The sequence below is a fragment of the Stegostoma tigrinum genome, chromosome 16 (assembly GCF_030684315.1).
Source record: "Stegostoma tigrinum isolate sSteTig4 chromosome 16, sSteTig4.hap1, whole genome shotgun sequence".
Classification (NCBI taxonomy): Eukaryota; Metazoa; Chordata; class Chondrichthyes; order Orectolobiformes; family Stegostomatidae; genus Stegostoma; species Stegostoma tigrinum.
Window position 1 is genome coordinate 24,302,227 of NC_081369.1, and position 15,956 is coordinate 24,318,182.

At 39.0% G+C, this 15,956-nt stretch overlaps 1 protein-coding gene across 8 annotated transcripts in view; it reads left to right on the forward strand.

Moving 5' to 3' along the window:
* Window positions 1–15,956, forward strand: part of rpgrip1l (RPGRIP1 like) — a 193,813-nt gene that overhangs the window by 102,627 nt on the left and 75,230 nt on the right. For 7 of the 8 annotated variants that reach the window (XR_007249114.2, XM_048546732.2, XM_048546731.2 and 4 more), the window contains 3 exons: window positions 2,671–2,788; window positions 5,996–6,448; window positions 12,618–12,769. Coding sequence is in view for 7 of the 8 variants with exons in the window: in XM_048546732.2 (XP_048402689.1) it covers window positions 2,671–2,788; window positions 5,996–6,448; window positions 12,618–12,769 (723 nt within the window). In the remaining variant the exon portion in view is untranslated. Of the gene's footprint in view, window positions 1–2,670; window positions 2,789–5,906; window positions 6,449–12,617; window positions 12,770–15,956 lie in introns of those variants that run through there. The other variant, XM_048546733.2, reaches the window with a different exon arrangement.

Below are 15,956 nucleotides of genomic sequence, written 5' to 3' on the forward strand. Positions count from 1 at the left end.
GGCCTACTTCTGCTCTTATGCCTTTTGTTCTAATAACCTTACATGAATCTTAAAATGTCTGCGTTAGTGCCTTTGTCACTCTTTGATCAGGTAAAGTCACATCCTGTGAGAAATGAGCAGCATCCTTTGACGTCCTAAGGTGTCATAGGAGCATCGTAGCGATGAGGCCAGTTTGCTAAGGTAGAGCAAGAGAATTTGCTAGGGCCAAGCAGCAACAAATCCTTCAAAAAAATTCTCAATGCAATGGGCATTTTGTCAAAAAAAACTCACCTGAAGGATTTCAAGCCATCTAAAATGTTTCAATAGGCTGTTCCGTACAGTGGATGTACATTATGAATTTAACATTGTCCCAGATATAACAACAGGTATACTTGAATTGTGTGTTGAAGAGAAATTTAGACCTGTATTCAGCTTTCAGATCTTCCCACTGGATCATTAAGCAAAGGCATGGATCTCTTCGCACAGGAAAGTCAAAGTCATAAATGGCATGAGCCCTTCATGTAATCTTAGCTCCAGGTTGTATAGTGCAGGGCTTGTGAGACACTAAATTACATAAAATCATAAATTGTCAGGCTGCTTTTCCTTGAATTTTCATTCCTGTGTAAATATATAATTAACATTTGTGATTCCTGTGGGCAAAATAGAGATTCCTTTTTTTTTTATTGAAAGGATAAATGTCCGAAAAACATTCTTAACTCAGGGATATGGGTTCAATCCACCTTCAAGCAACTGACTGCATGGAGACTGTACATTCTCCTCACACCTGTGAGGGTTTCCTCCAGGTGCTCCAGTTTTCTCCCATTGTCCAAAGATGTGCAGGTTATGTGGATTGGCTGCGATAAATTGCCCATAGTGTCCGTGGTTGTGCAGGCTAGGTAGATTAGCCATGTGAAATGCAGTGATATAGGTCTAGAAGAGATATGTCTGGTTAGGATGCTGCTAGGAGGTTCAGTGTGGACTTAATTGGCTGAATGGCCTTCCACCTTGTAGAGATTCTGTGATTCTAATTAATTAATTCTACAATTATGTCAGAACTAGCGTTATCTCACCAGCAAACTTAATGACTTGACAGTCATTTGGCTTAATGCCAAAATTTATAAATGTTACTGTGGGGAGAAAAATCAAATTCACTTGCAGCTGTAGTTGAGAGAGATAATGGGAACTGCAGATGCTGGCGAATCGAAGATAATAAAATGTGAGGCTGGATGAACACAGCAGGCCAAGCAGCATCTCAGGAGCACAAAAGCTGACGTTTCGGGCCTAGACCCTTCTTCAGAGAGGGGGATGGGGTGAGGGTTCTGGAATAAATAGGGAGAGAGGGGGAGGCGGACCGAAGATGGAGAGAAAAGAAGATAGGTGGGGAGGGGATAGGTCAGTCCAGGGAAGACGGACAGGTCAAGGAGGTGGGTTGAGGTTAGTAGGTAGGAGATGGAGGTGCGGCTTGGGGTGGGAGGAAGGGATGGGTGAGAGGAAGAACAGGTTAGGGAGGCAGAGACAGGTTGGACTGGTTTTGGGATGCAGTGGGTGGAGGGGAAGAGCTGGGCTGGTTGTGTGGTGCAGTGGGGGGAGGGGACGAACTGGGCTGGTTTTGGGATGCAGTGGGGGAAGGGGAGATTTTGAAGCTGGTGAAGTCCACATTGATACCATTGGGCTGCAGGGTTCCCAAGCGGAATATGAGTTGCTGTTCCTGCAACCTTCGGGTGGCATCATTGTGGCACTGCAGGAGGCCCATGATGGACATGTCATCTAAAGAATGGGAGGGAGAGTGGAAATGGTTTGCGACTGGGAGGTGCAGTTGTTTATTGCGAACCGAGCGGAGGTGTTCTGCAAAGCGGTCCCCAAGCCTCCGCTTGGTTTCCCCAATGTAGAGGAAGCCACACCGGGTACAGTGGATGCAGTATACCACATTGGCAGATGTGCAGGTGAACCTCTGCTTAATGTGGAATGTCACCTTGGGGCCTGGGATAGGGGTGAGGGAGGAGGTGTGGGGGCAAGTGTAGCATTTCCTGCGGTTGCAGGGGAAGGTGCTTGGTGTGGTGGTGTTGGAGGGCAGTGTGGAGCGAACAAGGGAGTCACAGAGAGAGTGATCTCTCCGGAAAGCCGACAGGGGTGGGGATGGAAAAATGTCTTGGGTGGTGGGGTCGGATTGTAAATGGCGGAAGTGTCGGAGGATGATGCGTTGTATCCGGAGGTTGGTGGGGTGGTGTATGAGAATGAGGGGGATCCTCTTTGGGCGGTTGTGGCAGGGGGCGGGGTGAGAGGGATGTGTTGCGGGAAATGCGGGAGACGCGGTCAAGGGCATTCTCGATCACTGTGGGGGGAAAGTGAGATTAGTTGAGATTGGTTGAATGGTTTAGGGCTGGATTTTTGGAGACATCCTGGTGATATATTGAAACTGCCAAAATGGCAGGAGGGACCGTATCAGATGTCCAAGCTCAATTTCTGACAGATCCTATTTTCACCAGTGCAAAGAACTATGTTCGATGTGTTCAAATTTTATGCTCAGTAAGTCTCTTGTGAATATTGGAATTAGAATTGTGCCAGAGGCTGCTGCAAAGTAGTATCTTCAAGCATAATTTATTTTTTGAGTAATATTTTGACCATACATTTCACGAGTATAATCAAAGACAATGTGGTATTTTACCTGTTGGCCTATTGTTTCAACTTTAGAGTGAAGTTGATACTGTGACACAGAAGATGGAAGATAATAACCGAGAATATGAGATTAAACTGGAACAATATGCGCAGCTGCTTGACATTAGGGCCAATCGAATCAGAAAACTTGAAGGTATGAGCAAACAACGTTTTGAAAGCCATCTTGTGTATAAAATTATGTTTGATTCTAAATATAACCATTTTGTTTAGGTAAAATACAACTATGTTCCCTGCCCCCTAGATGACCTGTAAAATTGCACAGATTCTGTACTAGTATCGTCAGTTCATTTAAAAAAATCCTTGTCAGTGTTGGACATATTTCAATCTGCAACCAACACAGTTTCTGTAACTATATCATTGAATTTTGTATGTTGCAGAAGAAAGTAAATATGAGATAATATGGAGAAGTGACTTTGACTCTGCAATTTTCAGAGGATCAGTTCTGACTATTAAATGATCAGCAGGCTCCTGACTGAAAACAAGAATATTGAAATTGCCTTCCGCCATACCACGCTGCTGCAATACCAGACAGCCTGCATGGAGGAGAGATGTCCTTCACAAAAGTGGGGAAGTCAGTGAAGCAACATCCAGGGTTGACTATTTGCAGCCTAGAATAGCACTTCCCCTGTTTCTGCCCATACGAAAAATGAATAACAAAGTGTGGAGCTGGATGAACACAGCAGGCCAAGCAGCATCTTAGGAGCACAAAAGCTGACATTTCGGGCCTAGACTCTGCAGTTCCCATTATCTCTGAAAAATGAATAAATGTGTTTCCTTTCCAGTTAGACCATCAGTTGAAACTGCATGGTACATGCTTTGGCTGCTTGAGCCCTAAAATGCGAATCAAGGTCCTATGCATGTCATTGCACCCTGATTCACAGCCACAAAGAGCTTGATGCTTGGATCCCAAGCCAGGTCTACAGTATGAAACCAGACTTAAACCTGTTTATTGATTATTGGTTTATTTACAGAATGTAGATATTTTCTAATCAACCTGTTCAAAGATGTTATAACACACTTCTGGAGCAGCTGGGACTCGATCCGAGGTCTCCGGGCTCAGAAGTGGGGACATTACCACTGCACCACAACAACCCAATTTAAAAAAAACTGTAATTACAAATGGTCACTTGCAGACCTCTGATTATAGATATTTTCTAATCAACTATTCAGAGATGTTATGACATATGACTAAACAGGTAGGACTTGCACCCAGCTGCCCTGGCTCCGAGATAGGGACATTGATACAGCAAAACCAGTGTCCTTCTCAATTTTTTTAACCTACTTTTCTAATCAACCTGCTCAGAGATGTAATTATACACCTCAGGAGCAAATGGGACTTGAACCCAAGCCTCCTGATCCAGACCTAGGGACTCTACCTCTGTACCACAAGGGGGCCTTACTAATGTCCTTCTATTCTGTCCTCTTTATAACTGGCCTGGGTACTTATTTAATCAATGCTTTTCATGTGTATCTTGGCAGTATAATTAACGAAACTTTCATAGGGTTGACTACATAAACAAAGCAGGCACTTGGCCTCCCAGCTGTGAACTCAGGGTATTTGCCAAGTGTGAAGCTGTAAACCCATATTTAGCCAGCTATAATCCTACTTGTGCCAAACAGGATCCCTTAAAATCCCCACCTATCTATGAATGTAATTGGCAGGGTAAATAAACTGTTACTTTTACAAGCAAAAATGCTGCTTATAAATAAAATCCGAATAATTCAGGATGCGATAGCCAGAGTCTCATTGCTGCAGCAGTCGTAGGATCCATGCAGGAATGGGAAAAAGTATCTAAGTATCAGATATTCTGTGTCATATACCTCAAAGTTAAGTAAGTCCCACATGACACTTACAGTTCTTTGTACACTTTGACTGTAGGCTATCTGCTGTTGAATGTAATGAATGCTGTTAAGGGAATTATAAAACTTGTATTTAGATAATATAAGCCCTCAAACCACAATATAAACATAAACGGTTGCAGTACTCTGAAGACTGATTTACTATGTAACTCACTCTGTAGGACTTCCTATTCTTTTATTTGTAAAATTTAGGTGAATTGTCAGAGCCCAGACTGAGAATCTCACCAAGGGCAAAAGCAATGGAACAAATGGAAATGAAATAGGCCTATACCAATGGAGAAGAATGGGCACAATGGAATTTGGTAGCCAATTTTGCACAAAAATAAATTTTATTTCCTTTACTTACTTCTAAAATCTTGTGCATAATTATTAGCCTTATTTAGATATTTGATATGCATAATTATACGGGGTTTCTGAGTAAATAACGGGATTGGTAATTCATCACTCTTTAAATTTGCAGCTTATGTAAACAAGTACTAAAAGGAAGTATTAAAGCCTACTGCAAGAAGTATCAAAGTAATGCTCATGAAAGCATTGTAGAAACAACAAAGTAGAAAATAACTTGCACGAAAGTATAATTGTTTTCTTTGCAGTGTCCGATCAAGTTACCACATGTAATTCCATAATTAATCACAACTTTCAGCTATTCACTCACTGAGATAAATAAGAAACCTAGGCTTCCGCTAACAGTAGATTATCCACTCTAATACCCAACATAAGTTACCTGATTTCTTTCTTTGCGACAGAAAGATGCTTGGTTTCTTCTTTGCGTCTATCTTTTCTCAGACCAGTCAAGTTTGGGAATTCACTCTGAGGGAAGATTTCCTCAGCACAATATATGTTCTAAAGCAATAAAAGCATGTATAAAGAACCTGCCTACAATTTTGCATAACAAATCAAGAGTACCATCTGCAATGTGGGAAAAAAAATCTTACAATTCTATGTTCTATGATCTATGTTCTAACTCCGTGACACTAGGTTGCATTTAAGTATTATGCTTTTAATATATATTTATTACACATAATTTTTTTTCTATAACATTCAAAAAATAATGTTACCACTTTTGATAATGAAATTCTTCTTTTTATCCATTTTTGTACCCGTACCATTTTGAGTATACTATGGGTTAACTACCTTTTTAAAGGCAGTATCATTAGCAGACCAACATCATAGTAATTTCCTGTTGGAAGTTTTAATTAAGACGTCCCTACTGTGTGTTAAAAAGACCTTTGGTATGCAGTGTTTCATCTGATTTATCCCAGAATAAATGTCAAGTTGTAATCCCTGCGTGCTGAGTAGTTCATATTCTAGGAATTTGCAGAGCTAGTTTCAATCTTCTGTACTGAAGAACTTGTTAAAAAAAACTGATAACAATGGTGTTTATATTCCAGACCATCTGTTTTCCACATAGAGAAAATCTTATCCTCTGTTGCTTGAATGGAAAATAAGGAAAAATCGCATCTGTTTTCATCTATTTCAGCCCAGCTCAAAGACATAGCCTATGGCACCAAACAATTCAAATTCAAAACAGAAATAACAACTGATGATGAAGTTGATGAAATTGATGAAACTGTCCATTTAGAGCGTGGAGAAAATTTATTTGAGATCCATATCAGCAAAGTGATTTTCTCTCCTGAAGCTGTTAAGATTTTTGGAGAGCAAGAACCTGCTATTTTTTGTACCTATGCATTCTATGACTGTGAACTCCAGTCCACTCCTGTAATACATGGACTACATCCAGTATTTGATTTCACATCTCAGTATGTTGTCCGAGTAGACGATGTCTTCCTACAGTATTTACAGAAAAACACAGTAAAACTAGAGGTACAACTAGCATATGGCACCGACTATGAAACAATTGCAACATGCCAGTTGAGAATGCATGAAATCCTTGAAAAGAATGGCAGAATTTTTGGCACCGCAGTTTTGGTCGGTAAGTAAAATCCGCAATGAATAGATTATCTTGTTAGTTTATAATAAGTCTACAAATTTTATTGAACTAAAGTACTTCTCTCAAAATTTGTGTGCAGGCCATACTAATTGCATTATGCAAATATTGCATCTTAATTACAGTCTAAGCCAATATTGAGTCTAATACAGTAATGTGCTAAACTTCCAGTTTTTTTGCTATTATTAGCAAGGATTTATTGAAGTAGATTTTTGGCTATGGAAATACGGAGACACGATTTTACATAATGACACAGCTCATACAGATTTGGAAAAACTTCTGTCCTGATGGAACTTATGTTCAATATTACTGTGGAATAGGAGGAGGAATAAGTGGTCATGGGAATTTAGATTATGCTGCTCTCCTTGTTTCAACCACAAGTATTAATTTCCAATGTTAATTATTGAATAAATTCCATAACCATTTTTCAGCAGAACTTTGAAGAAACTTTATAACTACCCTTCAAGCAAGCAGTAGGCCTCTTTTAAAGTATACATATTCTGATTTGTTCATGTGCCTACTTCCAAGTAATTCATGTTACACTGAAGAAAGTTACTAGGTTGCATTTTGTTTTCCGTATACAACAGAGAACAATTACAAGTACATTTCTTTGAGTTTATGTGGCATGTGACACTTTGATTATACTTTATCGATCTATGTACAGACAGAGTCAAACTATGAAATGGAAAACTTAATACACACCTGAAAATGAATAATAATTTTTGGTAAAATGCTTTTTTTGATTAATAATATGGCAATGGTGTTAACAAAGACTTGTTGGCATTTGCCGAATTTACATCGAAGTAAGCCATTCCTTTTAATAAAAAGAATTGAGCATTATGAGTCTGTTTTAAAATTACCTTCTACGTTCCTGTGAAATGCCAAAATATATTACAGGAGAAGATTAATATGTTTTAAATCAACAAAATAGAACTCATATTGTAAAAGGAAAAGTTATTTCACTGCCAAAGAGAAGTAGAGATAGACCATGTGTTTTCTGTTCTTTTATTCTGTTTCTGGGCCCTTGTTTTTTAACCACTGGGAAATAATAAGCAGTTGTAGGTCTTTTTATAATTTTGGCACTTATAGATCAAAATTTTTGTATGATTGTTCCAAGTTGCATAAAACAACTTGTTTATCAGTAGATGTTTGGACGTTTCTATATAAACCTAATGAGCATTATGGATTTAATATAACTGGTATTATATACAAAAAACATGTTTGGTATTCTGTCACAGCAGATGGAAACAATTTTTGTGACAGCAATACAGTGGAACCACTTTTATTCTAAATCCTCAAATATTAACTCTCTCTTTGTGACATCTTTTTAAAAAACTGGCTTGTGAAATATCATGCTTTTTAAAATTAACCTTTCTCGTTCCACTTTTAAGTCAGCACAAAATATTAAATGACATTTTTTTCCTCATTATCCCAATGAATATTCAAACAGCTTGTTCCAAATTAAGCTGCAGTTCAAATTACATGTTGAAATTTCCATCACATGCAAGTCTTGAGGCCAAGGGTGTCACAAGACCCACGTAACCAGACAGATTTCCTGGAGCTGATCATTACAGCAATTTCTGAGAGTCTTGTCCATTTAAGAATAGCAGAAGGGCCATGCAAGCCAGAGGGACAATAAGAATGCCCAAAACTAGGCATTTGACATCGCTGTTGGAACTTCGAGATTGAGGATACCTCAAGCTGGGGATATTGTATGACAATTTCTAAAATTCTTAAAATGAATTATGGCCATAGTTGTCAAACCATCATTGTGGAGAATGAGCCCTTCCATGGCATGGACTATGGTTGTAGTCCATTGATCCCATGACATCTGGGGTTTCGATTTAGAGGAAATATTGATAGGTTTCCTTCCTAGTCTGCTACTGCTGCTACTAAAATGCTGACATGCTCTGCCTACAGTGGGGGTGCTCCAAGTGCAGAAAGTTGCCATCTCTGTTAGGAAACAGTCCCTAATTGATCATGATACGGTATCCACGTCTATACAGCGGATTTTGACTTTCTTTCTCTCTCAGAAATTTCCCTGAAGACAAGAATTCATTTGGGACCTGCATGCAGCTGCTTCACCTCTCACAGCCATTTTCTCCCCCAAGAACCTCCATCGATCAGTCTACACAGGGCTGGAGAACTTTCTGAATGACTTTCATAGACTCAATATACATTGTTGATTACTGTTTAATATATTGGTGGAGAACATTTAGCAACTATCTTTCTTTTCATCGTTTTTAATGCTGCTTGTGAGTTAAGTTTTAAATGTTCATTAATGTCTTATAGTTCTGGGTAATTAGATTAGTCACCATGATATCATTCAATATTTTTGTTGGTGTGTTGATAAAAAAAATCACTGGTTTGTTTTTGTACAGCCACTTGTTTTACTTTCAATTTGTTTCATGTATGTGTGTTGTTACAGAATAATTTACTGAGCTTTTCAAAAACGTGTTAGTCAAGCATAGTTTGGATGGGTATGGAGAAGTATTTTGTCTCCATATTGGTTAATCTCACATTAAATATTCTTTAGAGCTTCTTTAGGTGATGTCTGTATCACTAAATCCATGCACAGGGCTGATGCTTATTTAACAGTGCATCATATTGTTCTGTTGATAATGACTATCAACTTAACATCAAGACATTATAAAACCCAAAAGTCCCAAAGAGTGAAGGTCAATATTCTGGAACTGAAGCCACCCAACCAAGAAGAGGGATTCCAACTCAGTTCACAACCAATCTGGAAAATATCCACACATCCAATTCAATTTCAAACCAATTGGATGAAATAAAGTCAGTTATGCTCCTGTCTTCAGTGCATCATCATCATCAAGACTGGTTTGACGAAAATGAAGTGGAAATAGGTGACCTCCTGAAATGAAAATGAGCAATCTTTATTGCATGACAGAGGAAAAAAAAGGTTGCAAGTCTGAAAGGTGGCATTCGAAAAACTCATGTCTAATGCCCAAGGGTAAATCTGGAAGATAAAAGATAAGTGTAGTTAAAAAAAGCCTGAGAGATCCAACAATTTGTTAACCATTGCGACATGCGGGAGGCATCAATGGAAGAGCTACAACCAGCAATCAAATAGATGAAAAATATAGTGTAGATGGTAAACTCCTCAATCTCAGCCATCTTGATGCCAAAGCTAAACTGATCAAGATATTCACATATGATATGCTGTTTGTAAATGGCTCGCTCTTCAATACATTTGCAAGCTAATCTCAGTTTCTTCAAGTTTGCATATAAGAGTTGGCTGACCCTTGGTTGTTACCAAAACGAAGCTTATATGTCAACTGAGACCTTGATAGTCAAATATTTCACTTTGCATCTCTCTTGAAGGGCAGCACTTCCCAAATCATAGCATCAATCTCTCTCAAAAAATTGACTTGGAGATCCAACACTGGATCAGCTGCACCAGTTCAATCTAGGACAAACTACGGCAGCAAGTGTTTGTTAACAAAGACCTTCACAAAAGTTGACAAAAATCCTGATGTACAGAGCAGTTCTCATCACCACAGTCCTGTATTGCAGTGAAATCTGGATTGTGTATCAGCAACACATAAGAGCCCTGGAGAAATTCCATCAACATGCTCCAGATTTTATGGGAGAATCATCGAACAAATGCTAGTGTCTTTCTTGAAGCGAACTCCACAAGCATTCAGACAAAACTTTTTGAAAATGAACTACACTGGACTGGACACTACTCATCTTCTAAGTCATTTCCTGAACTGGCAAATTGCCAGCATTCAAGGCAAGAACAACAAAACATCCTACGACGACACTCAGAAGTTTGGGAGCATTGACATCAATGACAGGGAGAAGCTTGCCACTGATATTTCAAAATAGCAACAACCTATCCATCAAGTTACTTCATGCTTAAAGATGAGGCAGATTAGTGGCAGAAAAGGAAGCAACTCCTACATTCCCACAATCGAACAGGATGACGTGCAGTAATGACCCAAGGACCTGTGGGCCAAGAATCAGGCTGGTCTGTCACATTTAGACTTTATGGCAGAAATTCATGACCTCGAATAGATTCCTTGAATTGAAGGAAACCACCAATTTTCAGTTTTGTTTAATTTGTACGTCGTGGTTATAAGAAGGAATTACTGAATTTCCAATATTTTACATTAAGTATCATTTATACATAGATATTTTGCCTTCATATTGGTCAATCAATGACTGATTAGACAGGTTTGGCAATTTCTTTTCACAACCCATTAAGAATTTTTTTGTCAGACATACTTCTGCAAGATGGGAGCTAGATGTCAAACAACTTTTCCATTCCAGACATGTAAAGATATGTAAAAACATAGTAATGCTTTCTTTGAGTACCCAGAAAATTGTTTCATATTCCAAAGTTTCTTACTAATCCATTAGGACAATGCATAAGATTTTGTAATCCAGGGAAGACACTAGATAGAAGAATTCCAATTTTGAAACCTTGACTTGTTTTGATATATGCTGCCTGATGTGTCTCACGTTTCCTGTTTTTGTCACATAAAAGGCACTTTTTAGGTAATTAGGCTCCTTGTGGTGAAAAAAGTAATGGTTTCAAATAGATGGGAGGACAAAGTTAATTCATGAGAAAGGTAGAATAACTATAATGTTGAAGAGGATCTTTGCTTGCTAATGCACAAGGTTTTTTTGCAACAAGTGGCTTTTAATAAGTTCTCCAATTTAGGCAGTTTAATTTTTAAAATGCATGCTATGACACTATTGTGATATTTTCCATCTCCTATACCTGTCATTGTCTGACCTGTATGAGTGCAATTTGCTAATTTGATATTGTTCCAATTTCCGTGCTGTAGGTATTTGCCCACAGGGATTGGCCAGAGACTGTCCAAACCTGCTGAGGTAGTCTTTCTTCCAACAAGAAGTTGACTATTTTATTCAAAACCTACTGGATGCAAAAGATCTCTTTGGCATACATCTCAATTGAGCTTTCTGTGAGCACAGCCTGCTGCTTAGTTCAGTTAGCAACAGGTTTAAACACAATTTAAATTGCTACTTCATTAAACAAGCAAGTGAGAAATTCCTTTTCTTGGATTGTGTGCAAAGAAAGCATCAGGGAAATATTATTTGGTTACAATGTTGTGAACGTTCAAAAATATTTTCATATGAAACCAAAGTATTGAAGATGCTGAAAATCTGCAACGCGAACAGAAATGCAGTAAATTCTTAATAAATCTGACAGCCTCTTTGCAAAGAGAACAACTTAAGTTTAGGGTTCTGACTTTTCATGAGAACCATGTATTTGAAACTATTGATTTTTAAAACTAAAACAGGCTTATTGAATTGAGAATTATCTTTGTTTTGTGACAAAAACATGAAACACTGGAGACACTCAACAGTTATAGGCAACATCTGTTAACGTTAAGTCCATGAGGGGCGGCACAGTGGTTAGCACTGCTGCATCATAGCGCCAGGCACCCGGGTTCAATTCCACCCTTGGGGGACTGTCTGTGTGGAGTTTGTGCGTTCTCCCCATGTCTGTGTGAGTTTCCTTCAGGTGCTCTGGTTTCCACCCACAGTCCAAAGATGTGCAGGCTAGGTGGATTGGCCATGCTAAATTGCCCCGATTGTTCAGGAATGTGTAGATTCGGTAGGTTATAGCGGGTTGGGAGCTCTGAGGGTTTGTGTGGACTTGTTTCCAAACTGTAGGGCTTCTCTGATCTAAATCAAGGTTTTGAACATGGAACACCTCTGCCTTTTCCTATGTCTGGTTGTTCTGGATCTTTTTCATCCGATTTATCCGCAAATGTTGTCAGGAGCAATGGAAAATTGTTTGGACATTTTCAATGGAACAGTTTTGCCTCAAATGTATAATAAATCTTAAATTACAATAAATATGTTTGTACTATCGATCAACACAATTTATTTCTTTACCTATATGTTGTATTCATAATTAAGAGGATATTGTGCAGATCATTGATTGTACAGGAAGAACATTATACATTGCAAAACATCATGGGCGGGTGAAATCAAAAGCCAGGGATTTATGCTATGAAACGTACAGCAACTATTTTAATCTATACATGGGTAATTGTTCCCTAATCGTGTTTGTAACTTCCTTCAGTAGAAAATGCATTTTAATGTTTCATAGCTGCTCTGACTCTGTTAAATCCAGTCTCCATTTTGCATGTAGGTGGCAGGCAAGAGTCTGAAAATTATGGAACAGTGGAATATTGGTTCCGGCTTCGTGTGCCAATGGCTCAGGCTATTCGGCTATACAAAGAACAAACAAAAGCACTAGGATATATAGCTTCCAGTCATCATTCAGATGATCAAATGCAACAGGTGAACTTCTTATCTTTAAAAGTTTTAGCTGAATTTAGAGTTGTTCAGTTTGACAATTTAAGAATGTTGTGAAAAATATTTGTTGTAATAGACATTTCACAAAAGAATATAGAGATTTATAATCCTATCACTTCAGTTAAAATATAGGCAGTTAATTTTATGGTGCTGTAGATGCCCAAAGGCAAGCCTTGTCAATAATTAGCTGTTGTAAATAATGCAGAAGAATTGAACTGAACTTCAATTATCTCTTGATTAGACATATGGCTCTTTGAAAGTAAACATGTTAGAACCCTGGGTTTTTGTTTCCATTTCATATTACTTAATATTACTTAGTACCTTTAAAATGGAAAATGCTCTGTCTTGGTAACTTTCAAAATTGAAGACTGGTATATATCTTGAACAATTTGATTCTAACTGATTTTATGTTGGCCTTTGATCATTATTGTGCTCCAAATCTGAACTCTGGTCTGGATTTTGACTCCCAAGTCAGGAAGTATGCCAACTGTGTGCATCCCTGAATTAGTCCAGTCACCCCGGATGTAAATCTGTGAGACAAGATATTTGAATAGCCAGTTCCAATTACTCAGCAACTTTGTCCAGTTGTTTTCTTATATGCTAGGCCCTCTAACCCTGAACTTTCATGCTCCCACCTATACATGAGATCTCATGCCCTTTGCCCTTGCATCCACTATATTATCTTGCCCAGTAGCCACTATAGGCAAACATCAGGAGTCATACTGAGATGAAATAAAGTAACATTCTACAATCTATTATAGACTTTCCCATTCTTGAAAGTCCATTCAAGACACTTAAATCCTTTGAAGTATTTAATCCCTTCAGGAGCATTTATGACTTCACTGAAGACTCCTAACACTATGGACCCTTTGGCTCCAGCAAAAGTGAGAGCTTTGTGAACTTAGCACAGAGTTCAGGTTTCCAACATATGTGAGTTATATCTCTAACCTACTTCCCTCTCTCCCCTCGACCCCACGCAAATAAGGCCTGGTGGAAACTGGGGTTGAAACTCTAGGTCCATGTCTCACCTGCCATTTTTAAGGTTTCCAGAGACTGCATAAATCCATCAAAGTCCAAGCTTCTTATATCAAACGTCACAAATGTTTCATCCTAGCTGACTAACACTGCAAATTTCTACAATCCCACTGCCACTACCACATGACTTACTGATCCTTGAATGTTGGCACAAAGGAACTTGATGTGGCCAGTTCATTTTCTAAGAAAATGTCTCAGTTGCCAAACTGTGTATCAATTTGGGAACAATGCCGTATCATCTAAAACTAGATACAGGCATTTTCAAATGTTTGGTTTTAAATTCAACCAATATCATCTTACACTAGTTATGCCACTGTGATTAGAGAGCACAGAAGAACTGTTATTCAAGCATTTCAGTGCAATTTGCAGCATCACTGAAAATCTCAAATTTGATGTTAGTCAAAGTCAACTCCAACTACAAGGATTGAATTTTTGCAGCCCAATGAGTTGTGGAAAGGGTACAAGAAAGTAACTGAAAGTTGCCTGCTAATAGCTGGCTTATGAGTAAGCTTGTGTTGACATTGCTATATTATTGATGCCTGAATGGATCCAAACCATGTTTGGAGGCCACCAGCTCAATCGAGGTGAACCAAAGCTGCATAGCTCAGTGACTGGATCATTGGAGTACAAGACTAGTGGCCCATCCAAGAGTAGGCTTATAGAGGTGTTTCCTTCAAACCCAGTGGCCTTATTGGCTTCACACCTCTATGCATGATAGCCTCTGTGCAGACAGCCAAAGGTGTCTCCATGCTGAAAAACTCTTTTGCTTGCTTGCTTCAGTCGTGCCTACCTGTCCTGTGGGGAGCCACTGCAGTCCCTATCATTGAGCTGGCAATCTTAGAAGTCTGCCCACTATCCTTAGAGTAGAGCAGGCTGCCTCTCAAAATGTTGTACCAGTGGATACATTCATGACATGGATGGGCTCACGACCCTCATTTGGACCCACTAGGAAATTGAAACACTAATCTCTAAAGGATCACATTTTAGCATTTCATCTAGCATACATCATGTACAAAATGTGGAGTTAGATTAGGTTCAGACATTTATAATACAAAATACAATAATGAGGATTTATGCACTGAATAAAATTGTACACGGAAAATTGAATTATGATAGTGCCTGATTCACTAGCTGTTAAACTCTTAATGTGACAGAGGCATTACTATTTTAAAGGAAACATCAACCTCATTAAGCTAAGATACAGTTTACCCTTTTTGGACTGGTTTCAACTGCAATTTCAGAGTTTACAGACAATGTTAATTTAATTTTGGGAATGCAATAGCTATTTTACCTTTACATAATGTTCTTAACCTTTCTGATGCATTATGACCATGTCCTATTTCCGTGGCATTGGTCTCCTTTCCTAACTCTTGCCACTGCTTCCTGGTCACATTTCTGGAGAAAAATGGATTCGGCACATCAGTACTATGGCATCTGAACATCAGACTATGACCTAAATATTTCAGATATGCTGGAACACCTGCATGGAGGACCCTAGATTCTGGATTCGGAATTTGGGTAAAGGTCGTTACTTAGCGAATCTCCCCAAAAGATATGCAGGCCATCTTTAAATAGCATAGCGGAAACTTGGCATAGTGGTGGTGCCCCTGCCTCTGGACCAGAAGTTTAGTTCAGATCTCACCTCCTATATGTCATAACAGCTTGCTTAAAAATATCTTGTGTATATTTTTACAGCCAATGATTAGCTGAGCTGCCAACAAACAGGTTAACTAACGTTAGCATTCCATTTATTCATGATCGTGAGCCATGAATTCCAGTTTTATAGAATCCCTGCAGTGTGGTAGAGGCCATCTGGCCTATCAAGTCCACACCAACTCTCTGAAGAGCATCTCCTACAGCCCTCGCCCCCCAATCCCTGTAACCCTGCGTTTCCCATGGCCAACCCACCTAGTCTGCATAGTATGGGTAATTTATCATGGCTAATCCAAGATCTTCGGACTGTTGGAGGAAACCCACATGAACACAATGAGAATGTGCAAACTCCACACAGATAATCACCTGACGGTGGAATTGAACCCTGGCCTCTGGAGCTGTGAGGCAGCAGTACTAACCACTGAGCCACATGCCACCCCAATTCTCTCCTTAATTAAACACACATCTTCAGACACTGGCTGCT